This window comes from Heloderma suspectum, chromosome 1 (assembly GCF_057233095.1).
Source record: "Heloderma suspectum isolate Gila_16-S chromosome 1, 16-S_ref, whole genome shotgun sequence".
Taxonomy (NCBI): Eukaryota; Metazoa; Chordata; class Lepidosauria; order Squamata; family Helodermatidae; genus Heloderma; species Heloderma suspectum.
In genome coordinates this window covers 146,296,881-146,315,976 of record NC_139458.1, presented here as the reverse complement: position 1 = coordinate 146,315,976, position 19,096 = coordinate 146,296,881, and the positions used below count along the sequence as shown (strand labels likewise).

The window sequence follows — 19,096 nt, the reverse complement described above, 5'->3', positions numbered from 1 at the left end:
GTTGGCACACCAGCCCAAGCTGCTGCCGGAAGGGACTCCTTTATCATGGTGTTACGCTGCTGAACTATTCAAATCAACAGCATGTTGTGGTATTTATGCTATTTAATTATGCCTCCCCATCACATCCATCAGCTATTTTGATTCTCATCTTCCTTAGCATGCTCTTATTTTCTATTATATTTGGGTCGGGATGCCAGATCAGCATTAAAAAGGAGGCACTTCCAGAGCGCGGAGAGCTGGTCTCAAAAGAGCTTAAGCATTTGCTACATACGTCGATGCTCTTCGCTATACAGGGGAGTTGTGGGCCCAAACAGACGTTACTTTAAATGTGTGTTTAGCAGCTATCCTTCCCCTTTTTTTGCCCCGCCTTCATTTTTACCCCACAGTAGTGCAGGGCCCTCAATCCGGATCAGGCACCTACGGTGGGAGGTAGAAGGGCTTTAAAGATCCGGATCGGGCCCCTGCACCTACACTAGGGTAAAAATGAAAAGATAACATAGCTGCTTGGCACGAATGTAAAGTAACGTCTGTTTGGGGGCCTATGCCCTATAGGACGGCTGCTGTTCTTTTAAAGGCAAAAGAACCAAAAAATAGAAACAACCAGGTAGGCTGATCATAAAGTCCAACCCGCTCCTGACTTGTAGACTCTCCCTCTCTGATTGCATCACGTGCCTTTCCTTTCACTTCCTGTCTCGGCCGGCTGAGGAAGCTGATAGTGCGCGTGCGCAGGGAGTGCTTCCTTCCTTCCTTTCTTTCTGCGGCCTGCAGGAGTAGCAAGATGGTGAGAGCAGCTTCTCCCACGTTTGTTCCGTTTTATCCGCCGCCATCCTCCTCGGCGCTCGTCTCGTCAGCGCGGCCGTCGCCGGGGGCTGGAGATTTGGGGGGCAGGTTATCCCAGGAGCCGTGTATTGGGAGCGTTTCGGGCTGAGTGCCGCGGGAGCGAGTCCCCGGCGGCTGGGCCCTCCTGCGGCTCCGGGCTGGGCCTGGAATGATAGGGCCGGCCTGCGCCGTGTGGATGCTGTTTCGGGGATAAGAAGCGCCCTTGAGGTCGAGGCGGCCGGGCTGTGCCTCCTTCGCCGCGAGGCCTCGCTTGACTTGGGAACTGTGCCTAACCTGAAAGCCTTTTCTCCCTCTCGTTGAATTTAAACTATAGAAGGCTTTTGTTGTCTAATTGAAACTTAGGGAGGGTTTGTGCCTTCTTTTGAGAATTGGCTGAACGGGGTGGACGAACAGTGAGCTTCAGGGGCTTAATTTAAAGCTAGTAAAATCCATCCATTGCTCTTTGGTTATCAGTGACAAAAGCTCAGCCTGTTCTCGAACTCAGTCGGGTAAGGACTTTGTCAGACATCCTTGGGTTGCCTACTCTAGTCTTCCCCTGCACCCCCTTCTCAGATGTTTCCCTCCTAAGATACCTTAGGGTGCAATCCTATGCATGTTTAGAGAGCAAAATGTTCTACTACTCCCAGCATGCCCCAGCCAGCTGCCTGGGGCATGCTGGCAGTTGTAGGACCTTTGTCTATGTATGGGATTGCACCCTTAATGTAATGAGAGGGAGCTATCATGAATGATTAGGACAAGTTATCAGCGTGTTTTCCCATAAGTTTTGAAATATATTTGAAATTCCAATAACTGTCATGGATGCTTCAGAAAGAATTTTCAGTAGACCTTGTGGGGCTCTCACCAGCCTGTGAATCTTAGATTTGGAATCAAAATAGATGCCATGAACTTCATATTCATTAGTGCTTTGTCTTTAATATTTGAAGAGAGAGGCCATTTTAATGCCATGTGACTTGTCAAAATCCTGCTGCCTTGTGGGCATCTGGCTTCATCTCCTGAAGAAAAAGAGGAGCTTTTTGTTCAGGAAATAATGACAGCAGCTGTTCCAGTAGGCAGTAGCAGAGGGAGGAAGAGAAGGGAGCAGAGCCACCATCAGCTCTGCTGAGAGACAAGCAAGTTTCGGCTCCTCCTCTGCGTGAGTCTGTTTTTGTGCCAGTTGGTCATTCTAAGAACTTTGTAATGTCAAATGTAAGTGTCTGTGTCTGAGATTGCTTTCCCCCTCTCTTCCAGTCCCCTTCTTGTGTTGTGTCTTTTAGATTGTAAGCCTGAGAGAGACTGGCTTGTTTTTAGTGAAGTGAAGACTACGCTGAGAGCCTTTTTTTTTTTTTAACCGTAAAAGAGGGTAAAAATGCAATAAATAAATAAATATGCCTTTGGAAGAAGGGAGGCTCTAGTTGCATTGGGTGCAGATAGGCTTAGCCCTGCACCTGTGTACAGGAGTGCTCTAGGGTAGGGGTAGGCAACCTGCTGCCCTCCAGATATTTTGGACTACAACTCTCATCAGCTCCGGCCAGCATGGCCAACGGTCAAGGTTTATGGGGAGTTGTAGTCTAAAATATTGGGAGGGCGACAGGTTGCCTACCCCTGCTCTAGGACATTGACTGTGAAAGATAGCCTGTCTTGCTTGAATAAGGGATGATGCTTTTGTGCTACTTGTGCTAAAAAGGCCTACATGAAAGCATCATTTGTGTTGTCGTGCATAGTTGGTTGGACTTGACCTGTGAAGACCTGAAGCTGTAAAGCTGGGTGGCCTCTGCCCAGTGCTGTCGCCCTACCTCACAGAGTGATTGTGAGGATAAAATGGGATGATCCCAGGAACCAGTGCCCCCAGCTCCTTGGGCAAAGAGCAGGATACTGATATGACAGGGACCTGTCCTTGATGCTGTATAAATAATGACAAAAAGCCAAAATAAATTAATTGAAAGAGTGATGGTTGATTTGAAGAACATTCTCCCTGCAATATGTACTTCTGTAATTACCTAGTTCTTCTGGATATCCTCTTTTAGCTAACTCAATTGAGTTAGCAAAACTCAAACTCGATAGAAGCACACAATTGAGTCCTGAGTGGGGGGTTGGTGGTCATGACCATAGTGGACCACTTGAAATGGTTTTAACCTGGAATCCTGTTTCTACTTGAGAGCAAATCCCATTGAACTTGGTCAGACCTGAAAAAGCGTGCATGGAGGCAGGCTGTTAAAGCTTTCCCTTTCAGTGTATTTAGCTCCTTCATGGTTGTAATAAGGGTGGCCATAGGCAAGCACTGATAATTTGGCCCAAAGTGAAAACATGACATGTTTTGTCATCCTACCATAACAGGCCAAGCGCACTAAGAAGGTTGGGATCGTGGGTAAATATGGTACCCGATATGGAGCATCCCTGAGGAAGATGGTGAAGAAGATTGAAATTAGCCAGCATGCCAAGTACACCTGCTCCTTCTGTGGCAAGGTGAGGACCTCTTTCACTGCTGCAAGTCCCCCGTGCTCTCAGGGAATCCCTTTCTCAGTTTTGGGGCTACTCATGCATAAAAAGTCCCACCTTAGATTTTGGAATTGGGGAGGATTCTGTGTCAGCACTACACACTGTTGAAAATCCTATTCATTTTCCCATTAAATTAAGTTAAAAATGATACAGAATTGGTGATTTGCTGCTGAAATTCAGCAGCAAACCACTATGGAGGCTTACTAAAGGAAGTAAATAGCTTGTTTTCCAGCCAAGGTTGTTGTCTTCTTTGTTAATGCAGCCTGTGGGGGTGTGGGGGAGAGGGAATTGGTCCCAGCACTGCCTGAAGTTGCCCACCCTTGCCCTAAAACAGCAAACATTTAACTGCAAATACCGCCTGTGGGATGGACAGGTAGTCACACTATGCTCTGTATGTGGGTTTTTAGGCATTTTACAAGTAGTACTGTTGTACAACACACCTTCCATAGATCAGGTTATCTCTGGTAATATTTTGTTTACCAAGTGTACTTGTATGAGTTGAGAGAGTGCCACTAGACTTGTTTGTGTAGCCTTGTGTTTCAGTTGGTGTTAAGTTTCAGATCCATAGTGTTGTAGTCATCATATAAAGTGTGAACAAACATCAAGAAAAAAACTGGAAATGTTTATTGTAACCATATTGGGGGTGGGGGGATCCTAAAAAAAAAATGACCCTAATCCAGTCTTCCCCAACCTGGTGCCCCGCAGATGTTTTGGATTACAACTTCCAGCATCCCTGACCATGGTCTCTGAAGTGTCTGACTGATAGGAATTGACGTCATTGTGACCAAACCTTCAGTTAATTTTCATTACTCTTTTTGTGCTAATTAACTTGCTCAAGTACAGTATTCGTGGTGCTTTGTAATGTTGCTCAGTCTGAGGAAAATATATGTGCTTTTCTTAAAACATGATCAGCATGATTATTTCTCCCTTCTACATTGTGGGCTTTATAATAGTTTATAGCCCACAATAGTTTATATTACTTGAAGTTCAAAAAAAGCAAGATATTGTGGCCATCTTGTTTCTAGAGTATGAGGGATACAAGGAAAGATGGTGTTTCAAATAGTTACCAAAGAGGTGGGCAATCAACAGTTCTATTTTCTTTTACCACCTGCCACTGTAGCTGGCTCTTCCCAAAGGGAATCAGCATTACGTGATCTTTATATGTGATCTAATATAGCAGACTGGACTGGACGTAGGGAAGCTTTGGACATGTGCTTACCTTGTCAAAAGCTGTGGTATTGATCACACATGAAAATCACTTCATGTGTACCGTTAGGAAATTGCAGTAAGACCACTTTTATCTTTTAATTCATACTAGATGTATGAAATGTTGACGTAATCCTGAGATGCATTTTGATTATTTGTAGTGGATGTTGGATGAGTAAGTAAGAGAGATGTATTTGTTTTTTGCAGACAAAAATGAAGAGGAAAGCAGTGGGTATCTGGCATTGTGGCTCTTGTATGAAAACAGTGGCTGGTGGTGCCTGGACATACAAGTAAGGGAAATTAACAGTACAGAATTGGGAGGGGAGATTTCTTTTTCTGTCTATAGTGGGTGCTTTGTGGAATCTTGCTCTGAAGTAAACATTCACCTGAGATGTGCAGCTGGATTTTCTATCATGATCTGGAGTACTGATTACCTAAAGTTTGGTGTTTTCTCCCTGCATTTGTTATGAATAATCTAGATAGTCATGAATAATCTAGTCTGTGGGAGGTAGAGATGATCTAAATAGAGCATCAGTATCCTGATCACAACCCTCTAAACTTGTCTTCTTCTCCCTCAAACCCAGTCTTTCAAACATTGCAACTACAGCTCTTATCCAAATAATCCATAAAACTTGCATTCACATGCAGTTCATTGCTTTCAGTAAAAGCTTTGTACTTAAAAGAGTTGGCGTAGGGTACTTGAGTAGGGGCCAGACTAAATGATATTAAATGTATGCATTTAATGTGTCTTTTACTTTAAAAGTAACAGCTGTGGGGAGGTGTCCCCCCCCCCCCCCCAGCTATTGCTACCAGGATGCATAGCAGCTTGGGGGGATTTTGTCAGGACCCAAGCACAGAGGATTGAACTCTGTGCACTGTGGCCCTACTCCTGCCCCCTCCGGCTGTTACATCTAAAGTAAAAAAAAAAAGTATATACTCATTTATCATCATCTAGTTTGGCTGTAGCTGAACCTAAAAATTGGTTTAAATTTTTTAATGTATATTAAAAGGAGTGCTAAGTGTTTGTCTCCTTTGGTGTAACTGTGATGCTTTCATTTCTTCCAGCACTACTTCAGCAGTGACAGTGAAATCTGCCATTAGAAGACTGAAGGAGTTAAAAGATCAGTAGAAACATATTTTTGTTCCAGTGCTGTTTATCTTCTTCCAGTGTCTCAGTTCAAGCTTTCTGTCAATTAAAGGTGGTTGTGAAACTGCGCAGTGTCTATTTTTTGTGTTAACTATTCTATTAGGCAGTGTGCATGTTTGTACATAGTCTGCATTGGGGTTCTGTAAGTGTGTTGCTCTTGTGCATACATCATTCCAAATCAGTTTGAACAAAATAAAATGAAGACACATTTGCCAAATTGATGTAGTAATAATATCACTTTAAAAGCATGATGAACAAATTTAAACATGTAAAGTTAAGTGCTGCTAATTCTTATTGATTTAAATGGGAGCCCTAAGCACAATTATCTCCCATTGAAATCATTTGCATTTAGATGCCTAACCTGTATCTGGCCTCAGTGTCTTGCCTTTTCCAGGTTTCTCTGCATAGACCAAATTCAGTAAAGAAGCAGATACTAATAAAACTTATATGCATGTAACAGCTTTATTTGAGGCGATGCAAAAGATTGTTTAAAAAGGTGCAAGCTTTTGAGATCTCCAGATCTCTTCAGGTAAAATGTTACAAAAAGCAGGTTTGGGGAGGGGGAAAAATGACTTGCTAATGAAGTTAGTGTCTGCTCAGAGTCCCAAGATGAAGTGGGGGAGGGGGCTACAGACTACTTAATTAGGCTCTCTCTGCAGGTTCTGTGACAGTTACAAGTTTGTACCTGGAGGTGCCCATTGGGTTGCTTGGAGCAAGAAAGGAAAAAATGTTGGTCTTCCGCCTTGGAAAAATAAAATTCTACTGTTAGAAGTGCTTCCATCTTGGCCAAGAGTACACAAGGTCCTTTTACCAGTGTACCACAGAGAAACTATTCAGTCTTTATATAACCTACACTGGCGATAATTTTAGATGCTGTACTAGGTAAAAATGTCAGTTGCAACCAAATTGCATAGTAGTTGGAGGGGATGAACCTTCAGAGAATGAAGTCCCAGCATCAGGTGGCATAAAATTCCTGTAAATCACTGGCAGTAGGTTTTCATATACCTTGGACACATCAGATATTTGAATCAGAGCAAACTCGGCAAGGCTTATAGTCCTACTTTTTGCCCCCCTGTGGTTCGGAACACTAGGATTGCGCTTTCTACGCACTAGAAGGCACGTCTCACTTCTCCATAGTGAATAGCTTCAGATTCCAGTTTTGTTATGCTCTACTGGCTCAGTTGGGTAGGAGTATTTGTACTTAAGCCCAAATTCTGTTTCCTTGGAAGCAAAAGGTTTTATCATGGAAGGTTACTAAGGAAAAGTAGATTTAATGCAGTGTATTTCCGCTAAGCCACGGTGCCTTTGACTAGTATGACTAGGGTGTACCTGAACATAAACGAAGAGGACAGTCTGTAAGGAGGGGCATGGGGAAGAGTTCTCAAAATGGTAGAGCAACAGGGTGGTAGGGAGAATAAAGGTACTTCAGTTTGGGGGGTATATGATCTTTCATCTGCTACCTACAGAGCTAATGACAGTTGTAGCAAGTCAACTATGATGTGTATTTGGTCTTGTTCAAATGGAATTAAGGTAGTCTGGTGGCCTCCGCAGCATGCATAAGTATTGAGTTGCTCATCACAAATGGCACGATGGGGTGTATTTAATAGATAACCATGAAAATGACCAATTCCATAATGCAGTGACAGCAGTGGTAATTACACTGTGGCTGGGGGAAAGTGGTATTTTGCCTAAGTACAAAATATTTCCCAACTCCGTTGCTCAACGAGAGCCATAACCTTTGAAGGGGGAGATGTGGAAGTAGAAGCAATCATTCTAGCCCTTGTGGTTTTAGACTAGACAATGCAGGCAGCTTTTGCTTAGAGGCTGAGAAATCAAAGGGGTCCTTGAGCAGGACCATGCTGAGGTTCTGCTGCCTGAATTTCTCCTAGCCCATTTGTAGGGCCGCCCGTAGACTTCCCCCTTTATAGTTTTGATGCTTTAGACTGATGATGGCACAACTCTTCCATCTTCACTGTTTTCTATGCCCTATTGTCTTAAGATGCCTGCGTAATTGCAGCGTGTGTGCTAGCATAGAGTATATTCAGTTCTGCCCGGTGTACTATTGTTGACCATGGGGCACTGGTGCTTCACTTAGTTTGCAGGGACATCAAGTGTCCTTGCAAACTAACACATGTTTTGAGAAAACAAATCCAAATCAGGTTTATTAAGCAACCAATTACAGGTTATAGCCCCAAAAGAAATGTACAGCCAAAAAAAACGTTTACAATATGTGGGTCATACACAATAAGCAAAGTCCATAAACCAAAAAATTAGCCTCATGGGCTTCCCTGTGCTGGGAGGCTTTCACAGCCAGTTTGGTTGTATTAAACATAACAGGCTTAACCGTTCTAAACGGAATTTTTATGTTGCTATGAGTGGCTAGCAACTCTTAAATTTTAATTCAGATATTTTATATGGAGAACAAATGCAAAGGCATCTCTTGGCTGGACTGCTCTGAAACTCAGGACTTCAATTTTACAAATGGCCTCATGTGGGAGCTGCAGTTCCATTCCATTTTTTCCTGGCTGTAGTTAGACTGACTTGGTCTTGCCTTTAAAATTCTGTATTTCAACCATAATATATTTCTACATGAGCATCCAATTCTGTTTCTGTACTTCTCATATTATCCTAACCCTGGCGCAAGAAGCTTCTTGGAAAGATGCTGAAGAGGACTGAAGGTTTGGGCTAGTGCCCCCCTGTTGTTTTTGTGTGTGGAATGGTGTGTAGGGCTTGCATAGAACCTTAACCTTGCAACGTATATACAGACACAGGCTAGATTGAAAAGAGTGAGCTTTTTTTGCTTACAAATCACACAGTAAAACTTAACTCTGAAGAAATTCTAGCATACATACCATACCCCTTTATTTACTTTTTGTGATGCAATTTCAAATGCATGAGCCCATACTGGGGTTTCCCCCCTCCACAGATGCAGCTTTATTTTGGGGTGCTGGACATGTGTAGCTTTTGGGCTAGTGCTTCTGTTCAGCTTGTGCAATTTGTAAGCAAAGAGATTACACAGACATAATAAGCTTCTACTCTTTCTTCTAAAGGAGAATTGCATGATAAAGGCTGCTCCCTAGCCATCCAAGCACTTGGAAGGCGTGTGTGGAACTACATGAACAGCAGAGCAAGTGTCTCTGCCACTATTACGACTGATTTCCCAAGTGAGTACATAGGAGCAAAGATGCCATTTAAAAATAAAGCATGATTTTGAAACATTCTAATGGTAAATCTCACCATATTCCACCCTAATAAGAGAATGTAGGATTGTGCAAGGATTCGATTTATCCAAGCCACATCAGCAAACTGGTCTGAGTAACAGACCCCACTATTCTGCTGGATAAGTAGGGTCAACAACTGGAGATGTGTATTGGTGCCCCATAAGACCTGTGTTTGTAATCAAGGCAAAGGGCCAAAATGAAAATTCGGATGTTCTTGTACTGGGCTATCCATGTTACATCAAACCAGAGGTCAAGACATTTTTTGGTTTGGCATCCCATTTAATTTATTCCAAGTTTCTCAAAGTTTAGCAACACAAAACAGAAAAGAAAGCATTGTGATTTCTAAACAGGAGTACAGATTACAGTTGAGAGCTGATGCTTGCAATGTTTATATGGAAAGCAACCCACTTTGTCTTTGATGGACAGAAAACAGATAGCACCATTTCCCCCCCTTACAATTACCATGTGTTGCAATATGAAATCTGGATGCCTCCCAGAGGAAAAACAACAAGAAGTCGTTGATTTATGCCCCCAGAACTTCGAGATGTTTCCATTTCTGCAATGCTTCTACATCTACCACAGTCCTAGGTTTGTACCTGAAGAATCTACATCTAAAAGTATAAATGAGGGGCAGGCAATATTCCCCATCAAGGCACTAACACTAGTGTTCTCCTTGGATGCTAACAGATTGGAAATGGAAAGTAAATAAAAACGAGTTTGTTTGCTGGGGAGGGGGGGTCCCAACAACATTAAGGCCAGTTCTTTGAGGAGCTTGGGGATGGGATATGCCAAATACAAAGTGCGTAGCATCACCAGAGAGGCAGTGAGATGGTCCTCTTTACATTCATCAGTTACTGCAGCAAGTAGGCTGTGTCACCTTATATTCAAATGGTCTAATTCTATGGACAGTGTACAGTGCCCATCACTAGAACCTCTTCCGTGCACTTGAGCTCTATTCCCATTATAACTACTTCTACCACTGCCCTTTTCTGCACTTCCTCACAGTACAGACACCCTTCTCCCCACAAAAGCTTGTCCAGCATTTTACCACACCTCTGCTTTCCTTATCTGGCATAACCCAGCAGCCATAGTTGGCTCCAGCAGACCTCTCAACAGCTGTTCCTGTTTTTTGCCCTAGTGTCTAAATCTAACTCCATTTCTTCCAGCTAATCTCTGCCTTGAAAAAGATCAAACTAAGAATTAATTCCTAAAAGCCATTTCTCTTAGGGCAGGTTCATATATATACATATTATTTGTATCTGAGGTAGCAAAGTCCTCAGGCAATTAATTAACTATCTCATTTTCACAAAGGATGGTGGGAGGAAAGAAGAAGACACATGGGTGAAATCACCTCCAACTGCTAATTGCCCCATAGTTTTTGAAGGGGTTTCTCTTCCAAGGTGGTAACGTTGACAAGAAAAACAGCTCCACATATGAAAATAAGGTGGTAAAAGCGGCTGGTTCGGCCAAGGAGGAGTCTACTACCTCAGACAAGAACAACCATGCAGTCGTCTTCCTGTTGCACACTTACTCATTTCTACAGAAAGAGAGGACATTCATACTTGTAGTTTTTCTTCTGATATATACTGTTGTGTGTGTGTGTTTTAAAAAAATCCAACCTCCAACGATTACACTAAGTGTATGAACCTAGCAATTGTCCTGTAAATATAAATGGCATATATATATATATATATATATAATACAAAGAAAACCTCATCATCCATACAGCTGCTCAGTCAATTTTCAGCATTTGCATGAGCCCCACAGAAACAAAATCAAGAGTGTGAAACAATACCAGAGAAACATAATCCATTCTTGGGAACTGAATATTGAACACCACATCTCCCCTAGCTCCCAGATGTTTTTTATTCATCTATACACGTGTGTATGTATATGCATGTGTGTGTATATATTTCGTCTGTCCGCTTTTCAGGAGCTTTACAAAGCACAGTATATATAGTGTAGTGTACTTACAAAAACACACATTGTTCACCTAGGTCCCATGCAATAGGAAGGAGAAACTTTGGCAGCAGCTTACATGTAGGTTTTAAATGGGTTTTTGCTTCTTACAGGGGAAAAAAAAGAATTCCGGGGTTCTTCCTCCAATACCTGACCCCTCTCCCTCTTGATTTTGACTTTTATTATACTTGATCTGGAAAAGAGTAGGTTTGGCATTAGAAGAGTAGCATTGGCATGAAAAGATTCCTGCATATCAGTGCTTCTTAGGATTAGGCCCACACAGAGGCCGAGTATAATGAAAAACTTGAAATGAAAAAGCCTGATGTGGCACAACGGCTTGTGGCATTAAATTCTTAATGAATGAGGCATCATGTTCACAGTTTTAAGGACTTAATGATTCGGGGAGGGGAAAGAGGGTGGTTGTACCTCTGTGGACCTTATATGCAATGACTTGTGGGAGAAGAAGATGGTATCCCGGTTTAGTTCCCTCCTGCTCCATGCTTTCCAAGAAGGAAAGTAGCATTCCCGCCGGAAGGTCTCCTTACCCCTCATTTCTGCTACAACCCACCTAATGACCAAATGGGAACAACAGGGACAGGTTGTCAGGGCACTATGTAGCAGGCAACATGCAGTATTTACAGTCTTTGGTGTGTGAGGGGTGGGGAGATGTTGGGGCAAAGATTCTCTCATCCAGCCTTGTGGGAGCATAAACGCCTTGGCTCTTTGGAGAGGCCTGGGTGAAGAGGGCAGGTGAGCTCTAACATGAACTCTCTTCCCTGCTTGCTTCAGGCAGGTCTGTAAGTGACCTATGGAAGGCACTAGGTCTCAAGCAAAAAAGAAAACAAAGGGCTGAGAAACCAGTCCCTCTCTAGCTAGCCCCTTTGCAATTCTTCCCCAATGGTTTAAAGGCAAACAACCAAGAGGGTATGTGTAGCTCACAAAAAAAGTGGGAATCTGCCAGAAAAACACGAAAAGAAAAAGAAAAAGGAGAGACTCAAGATGCATTGAAACCCATGTAAAATCCAGCACTGAGATTAGGCCAAGCTGCCTGCCAGTGAGTGGGAGCATGTCCTTCTATTGCACATGTGGGGCATGTGCTCCCCGATCCTCCTGCTCATGCCCGGTGTAGTAGAGGTGGCATTCAGGATCTCCACGAATGGTGGGGGCTCCCTGGATGTTTTTTCCGGTGTTGGGATTAACACACCAGCATTCTCCTCGCTGGCCATTCACCGACATTTTGCACTAAACATGGAGAGGGGAAGGAATAAGAAAATACCATGGGCTAGACAGACTCCACATAATCGTACATGACAAACAATTGCTTGACTTTCCAACCTCAGAAGGGTTTGTTGTTCAGCCATGGTACCTGCTGGGCAGTGAAAGCTACACCAAGCCATTCCATGTTCCCAGCACTTTTCAGACCAGGTACCCCCCTCATTGGTGAGTACAACACTGTGGGGTAGACCACCGACATTCCCATTTTATGCATAAGGGAACCGAGGCTCAGAGACAGTGATTTGCCCTCCAGGTTTTTAGCAGATTCATTCCGGTCCAAGTCCAACCCAAATCCAGCTGACACCCCGGCTCTTCAACCAGTAAACGTATGACTCATAGAAATCCAATGAGCCAAGGCAGCCAGCCATGCGCATCTACACTCGGGACACTACCATTTGTATTTGTCTTTAATACTAGCGTAAGAAATCAGACCACTGGCAATGCTAATTTCATTTTCCCTTTGCAGCATGAAGGGGGATGGCTGTACAGGCCCAAAGTGTGTATGTGCCTGCCTGCAGGTCTAAGCTGATATAAAAGAACACGTATGCTGGTGCAAGGCAAGGCCATGTGTAGAGCAGGGTTCATTCAGCTCAGCTAAATCCCTCGAGGGAACTAATCCATTTAAGGGGGATTAGCCACAGCTGTGGGGTGTGGGCCTTCCAAGGTAATTAGACCCTTGGGGGAATCAGGGCTGCTTCTTTCGTCCCCCAAACGGGAGCGCTGCATCAAAGCAACACCGCACCCTACATTTATGTTCACACCCAGCATGTCCAGCAGGGGAGTTGCTACGAAAAGAAAATTATGCCAGCTGGTCTTAGAAAGGGAAGGAGCTCCAGGATGAATCTTCCAAGGGAATGGCAGCTCCTCCCACCTAGGGACAGCTGGTACGGCTGGTGCCCTCCAGGTGTCTTGGACTACAACTCCCATAATCGCTGACCATTGGCCATGCTAGCTGGGGTTGATGGGAGCTGGAGTCCAAAACATCTGCAGGGCACTAGGTTGCCTTAGAAGAAAGAGCTCCTCGCTTCAGGGTCCTATGCTCCAGGTGTAGTATAGCCTTGGGGAGCATAAGAATGTTTTGGCCCTTGGAGCACAGGGAAAACAAAACAATGGGGAGAGAGGAAGCTCCCTGTCAGCTTCTTCTAGAGCAGAAGAGGGCAACTGAATTCTTGGGGCAGGGGAGAAGATGACACAGCCCTCCATGGGCCAAATGACATTGGATGGAGCCATGCCTCCTGACATCATTTGGTCCCCAGCTGATGCACTGGGTGGTTGTTGTGTTGGCTGGGAACTGGGTTTACTGCATGTAGGGCTTCCCACACTGGGGAAGACCCAAGTGCAGTGAAGCTGCCCTGGCTGGCTTACCCCACTCATTTTACCATTGGGTGTGGATGCAGAGCAGGTGAAGCACACTCAGCCAGCAGTTGCAAGGGGAAGGTGGAGGATGAACAAAGCACACTTGGCCATGCTTGCAGGAGCTTGCAAGAATCTACAGGCTCTTCTTTAATTTTTTTTTATATATATATACACACACACACACACGCATGTGCGCACGCGTGCATGCAACCTGACACCCGATTCCACAAGAACTTTTGGATGGTCTTCAAGCCTGCCAAGAGTACTATGCTGCTCATGCCGATCCCTGTTCAACTATGTGGATCTGCAGCAACCAGAACTGGCTGAACCAGCCCACATACCTGGACCAGCACTCCTGATCCCTGAAAATATGGTTGTCTGAAGAAGCCCCTAAGCAGTTTCCTCACTTGCCTGTTTGAGATTGTAAAGGCCTTGCTTGTCGCAGTTTGGGATATTCAGGGCATAAAGATGTTCCAGTGGACCACGCTCATCCGGCAGCCGCATGGTTGAGATGCGTTCCAAGACCTGATCCAATTCCTGCTGGCAGGGGGTCTGCAAAAAGCCAAGAAAGCAGAGGAGACATCATGGTTCAAGTCAAAACAGTAGAGATGACAATTGTTTTTGCCTTTTGACCCATGAAGAGTGCATTCAAGGGCTCCCACTGCTGCGTAACAGAAATAAAATTTGCTCACACTTCTTGTTTAACACAGCTTTGCAGGTTTTTACCAAACAATGTTTTTTTTCCTCTTCAAATCCCAGCCTCTTCACATGCCCAGCCTAAGGCAACAGGAAAGTATAGGCAGAGCTCAGTTCACATACAGTCATACCAGTTGTCAAACTTTTTTTAAAAAAATGAAGGATGCAAGTGTTGTGACACTGTGGCGATTTGCAACACAATCAGCACATTTATGTACATGCACCTGACTACATTCAACATGAAATGGTTTGAAATCTTGGCTTGCATCATCTTTGATTCATGGGTTGTCTTCTAAATATGCTACTCTAGACAGGTCAGGGATGGGAAGAAAATGGTCAGAGCTCTTTGCAAATATATAGGACTGCTTTAGGACTTTTTTCTGCCATCCCTTTCCCAGAGTCATTTGGAAGGAAGTTAGCTTCATGCCCAATTTCCATGGAAACTGCCCTCTTTGATAATGTTACAAACTACGTTGGTCAAATTCAGACTATCATCATTAGGAGAATTTTGATTTATGGCCTTAAAATGAAAGTTCTAGAAAAGGGATAGAAATGAGCGCCCATCAGGCTAATGAAAAATCACTGCTGAGCCAGTGCTTGAATTATAGGGTTAAAGAGGGGTGGGGAAGGTTTTATGAAATCCACAAGCCCCAGCCCTCAGCTCCCATCAATTTTAGCCAAATCATGGCCGCCTTGTGCCCTTTTAAAAACAGTAAGTAAGGGGTCAGTCACAAGGCAAGGTCCCCCTGTAGTTCAAGCACGGTACTGAGCAGTAACTGATATGAAAAATAAGAGAGAAGAAGAAAACATGTCTTCATATCTTTTCATATTGCCAGAACTAAAATAGTAGCATGGAATTTAGTATTTGGCACACAGAATTCAGCGTCCGGAGACTCTCAGCTTTTATGTTCTTTATAATAAAAAGGCACGTTCTGACTCTTAAGGCTCTATGTACAAAAACAGGCTTGAAACTGTTTGGGCAACGACTCATGAAATCAAAGGCAGAGGGGGCTAAATAGGGTTCCCAATGGTCAGGAAGTTATGCAGCATGCATAACTCTACAGTCCTTCCCATGGCAAGCAGCAGCAGAATAAATGCTGCAGAACAAGAAAATGACTGAACAACACATTTGTGAACCACCCAACAATTTTTATGAACTGTCCAACGAGCTTTGGCTATGGGGCGGTATAGAAATATAACAAATGAAATGTCCTTAAGGACATTTCTACAGGTTGTAGAATTCTACATGTTGTAGAATTCAGCTCTTCATGGTTGTGAATGTTAGGTTACCCTGGCTTTAAAAATATTGATATTTTTTAGTACACAGTATACACTTAGCTCTGGTTGCACTACTAGTGGTAATAAGCCATTTATACTCCCTCTAGTATTAATATGCAATCAGGGTGCATGTCCAAGATCAGTGCCTCCAATTATGACAAGTGGTTAATATTGCCTCTGCATAAGTCTTGATATCCTGCCCTGGAAAAGATGCACAACCAGCAAGAGAAAAAAGCTCACTGGTGGTCTTCCCTAATTACCATGGTATGTGGACACAGAATTTTATATTTAAATGTATATTTATCTCGGATCTCCTTCCACCGCCTCCTCCACCACTACCGTGGTTCTGTTAAAGCTCGTAAAGACGTTACAGCTTTCTCACAGAAGGCATCACTGCTTCAGCTGCAGTGTTCAGAACCCCCTGCGACACGGAACATGCTGCAAGTCTCCATGCTCCCACCAGTGGCCCCTGGACCAGGAAATGCACAACATAATGGCTGAGATCTGTGTGGTACATGGTTTAAAATGCTATTGCTGAGGTAGGGCTCCTACCTTACAGAGCAATCTTGTACACATTGACTAAGTAGTAAATTCCAAGGGGCTTATTTCTTAGTAAGTACATTTTAAGAAGTCCATGATAGATCTAGTTCTAGAGAATCAGCGTGACTCTGAATCTTTCGAGATCCCCTGAGGATACTTTGCCATGGTTCTTTTTGCTATTTTTGGTGGGTGGTGGCTTTTATGTAGCTTAGACTCCCCAATATCCCATAAATTATCAACAGAGCTACATAGAGAGCCTCGGCTATGGAGCCGTATAGAAATATAATAAATAATAATGATAAATAATGTCCTATCTGATCTGGCCACCCATGCACCTTCTCCTCTTTTGGTTTTTAATCACACAAAGGCCACCCACACATAGTTAGCATGCCAAGTCCCTATAAAACACACGCGCACACAGAGCCCACAACCGCTTTGAAGAAACCCTGAAAACCCATTCTAACACTCCAGTCCACCAGCAGTTTCTGTCCACGAAAGCGTCCTGAATACTTTTCAGCCACTCAGACTCAGCTTGGAACCAGTCCAGTAGGAGAAAAGCAAAGCCAACTAGACCACTGTGAGTGTGGCAATATATAGCACAGAGTGGGAGAAAGGAAAGCCCCATGCAGTAAGCGATAGCAGCACAGCTACTCTGGGGGCATCCAAGAGGAGCAGGCTGCCAGAGCAGCAGGAGCAGCTCACTGGCATCAATTCCACCTGACAGGTGGGGAAGAGGATCAAAAGCTGAATTATAACAACTCATGTTAGGAATTATCCCTGCTATCTGCTTGAGGATACCAACTGTAAATCTGATTGACAACTGTGTGTAAAGGCTCGCCTCCTATAAACCTGATTGACAACTGGTGTAAAAGCCCACCTCCTTGCCCAAATCCATCAACCTCATGAAGAGGACTCTTCTGTTCTGGGTTTGTTTGGTTTCCTTTTTCTTTTCCATTTCGTTGTGCAGTCTCGTCTATTCCCCTGGTCTTGATGCGACCTTGAGCACTGTATAAAACACCTCTGTCCTGAGTGGTCTCTATTCTTTTTCCCTGAATCTCCATTCATCTCCTTTCATCAGTGTGCTAAATTTGCAAGGCAGATGCATTTTAAGGGCCTTGTGACACTTAAAGCATAGCTGTTCTGTGTTAACTTAAGAAGTTCCTTGCTAGATTAGGCCAAAGTCCACTTAGTCCAACATTTTCTGCAAGAATCCCAGTAACCAGTAGGCACTAGGGAGTGTACCAGAAATTGCTCAGTAGACAGCAATCCACCTTCTACTACTCACGCCTGGTATACAGACACACACAGCATTCACCATGTCTTTATATTGACATATAAATGACCTGTACTTTTAGCAGCAGCCTGATGCAGACATATAAGACATGAAGCTTTCCCCTCCACTTCAGAATTCCATTTAATTATGTGTGGCTCTATTTTTATTATTTATTTACCTACAGGATTTATATACTGCTCTATATCTCATCCCCTTCATGGATCACTGCCTTGTTGTGGCGAAGGGGCTTGCGTAACTCAGTGAAGACATAAGCTATGCCGTGCAGGGCCACCCAAAACGGACAGGACATGGCAGAGAGTTCTGACAAAATGTGGTCCACTGGAGAAGGAAATGGCAACCCACTCCAGTATTCTTGCCAAGAAAACCCCATGGAACGTATCATGAGGCTAAAAGAGATGACGCCGGAAGATGAGCCCCTCAGGTTGGAAGGTGTCCAATATACTACTGGGGAAGAGCAGAGGGAATTTCCAAGTAGCGCTAGAAAGAGTGAAGCAGCTGGGCCAAAGCCGAAAGGACACCCAGCTGTGGATGTGTCTGGTGGTGAAAAGAAAGTCCGATGCTGTAAAGAACAATATTGTTTAGCAACCTGGAATGTAAGATCAGTGAATCAAGGTAAGCTGGAGGTGGTCAAACATGAGATGGCAAGATTGAACATCGACATCTTGGGAATCAGTGAACTAAAATGGACAGGCATGGGCGAATTTAATTCAGGTGACCATTATATCTACTACTGTGGGCAAGAATCCCTTAGAAGAAAAGGAGTAGCACTCATAGTCAACAAAAGGGTGGGAAAAGCAGTACTGGGGTACAATCTCAAAAATGACAGAATGATCTCAGTACGAATCCAAGGCAAACCATTCAACATCACAGTAATTCAAGTCTATGCCCCAACCACTGAGGCCGAAGAAGCTGAGGTTGATCGGTTCTATGAAGACCTACAACACTTTCTAGAACTAACACCAAAAAAAGATGTCCTCTTCATCATAGGGGATTGGAATGCTAAAGTAGGAAGTCAAGAAATAACCGGGATAACAGGCAAGCATGGCCTTGGTGTACAAAATGAAGCAGGACAAAGGCTAATAGAGTTCTGTCAAGAGAACACGCTGATCATAGCAAACACTCTTTTCCAACAGCACAAGAGGCGACTCTACACATGGACATCACCAGATGGTCAATATCGAAATCAGATTGATTATGTCCTTTGCAGCCAAAGATGGAGAAGCTCTATACAGTCAGTAAAAACAAGACCTGGAGCTGACTGTGGCACAGATCATGAGCTTCTTATCGCAAAATTTCAGCTGAAATTGAAGAACGTAGGGAAAACCACTAAACCATTCAGGTATTACCTAAATCATACCCCTTATGCATATACAGTGGAGGTGAGAAATAGATTTAAGGGATTAGACGTGAAAGACAGAGCGCCTGAGGAACTACGGATGGAGGTCCGTAACATTGTTCAGGAGGCAGCAACTCAATCCATCCCAAAGAAAAAGAAATGCAAGAAAGCAAAGTGGCTGTCTGAGGAGGCTTTACAAGTAGCTGAGGAAAGAAGGGAAGCGAAAAGCAAGGGAGAAAGGGGAAGATATATCCAACTGAATGCAGAGTTCCCGAGAACAGCAAGGAGAGACAAGAAGGCCTTCTTAAATGAACGATGCAAAGAAATCGAGGAAAACAATAGAATGGGAAAGACTAGAGATCTTTTCAAGAAAATCGGAAATCTCAAGGGAACGTTTTGTTCAAAGACGGGCATGATAAAGGACAAAGAAGGCAGGGAACTAACAGAAGCAGATGAGATTAAGAAGTGGTGAA

At 43.8% G+C, this 19,096-nt stretch overlaps 2 protein-coding genes across 3 annotated transcripts in view; one reads left to right on the top strand and one right to left on the bottom strand.

The window, feature by feature from the left end:
- Positions 1-739: 739 nt before the first annotated feature.
- RPL37A (ribosomal protein L37a) lies at positions 740-5,735 on the top strand. Its single transcript, XM_084806509.1, has 4 exons — positions 740-781; positions 3,154-3,282; positions 4,729-4,811; positions 5,587-5,735. Exons 1-4 carry the CDS (start codon positions 779-781, stop codon positions 5,648-5,650), a joined length of 279 nt encoding a protein of 92 aa, XP_084662635.1. The 5' UTR covers positions 740-778; the 3' UTR covers positions 5,651-5,735.
- A 3,418-nt stretch (positions 5,736-9,153) lies between these two features.
- The window catches only part of IGFBP2 (insulin like growth factor binding protein 2), a 103,355-nt gene continuing 93,412 nt past the window's right edge, over positions 9,154-19,096 (bottom strand). The window contains exons 3-4 of one of the 2 annotated variants that reach the window (XM_084806488.1): positions 13,891-14,031; positions 9,154-12,090 (exon numbers count right to left, since the gene is read on the bottom strand). In XM_084806488.1, the coding sequence (XP_084662614.1) occupies positions 11,923-12,090; positions 13,891-14,031 (309 nt within the window). In that variant the 3' untranslated portion in view covers positions 9,154-11,922. The remainder of the gene's footprint in view (positions 12,091-13,890; positions 14,032-19,096) is intronic. The other variant, XM_084806496.1, reaches the window with a different exon arrangement.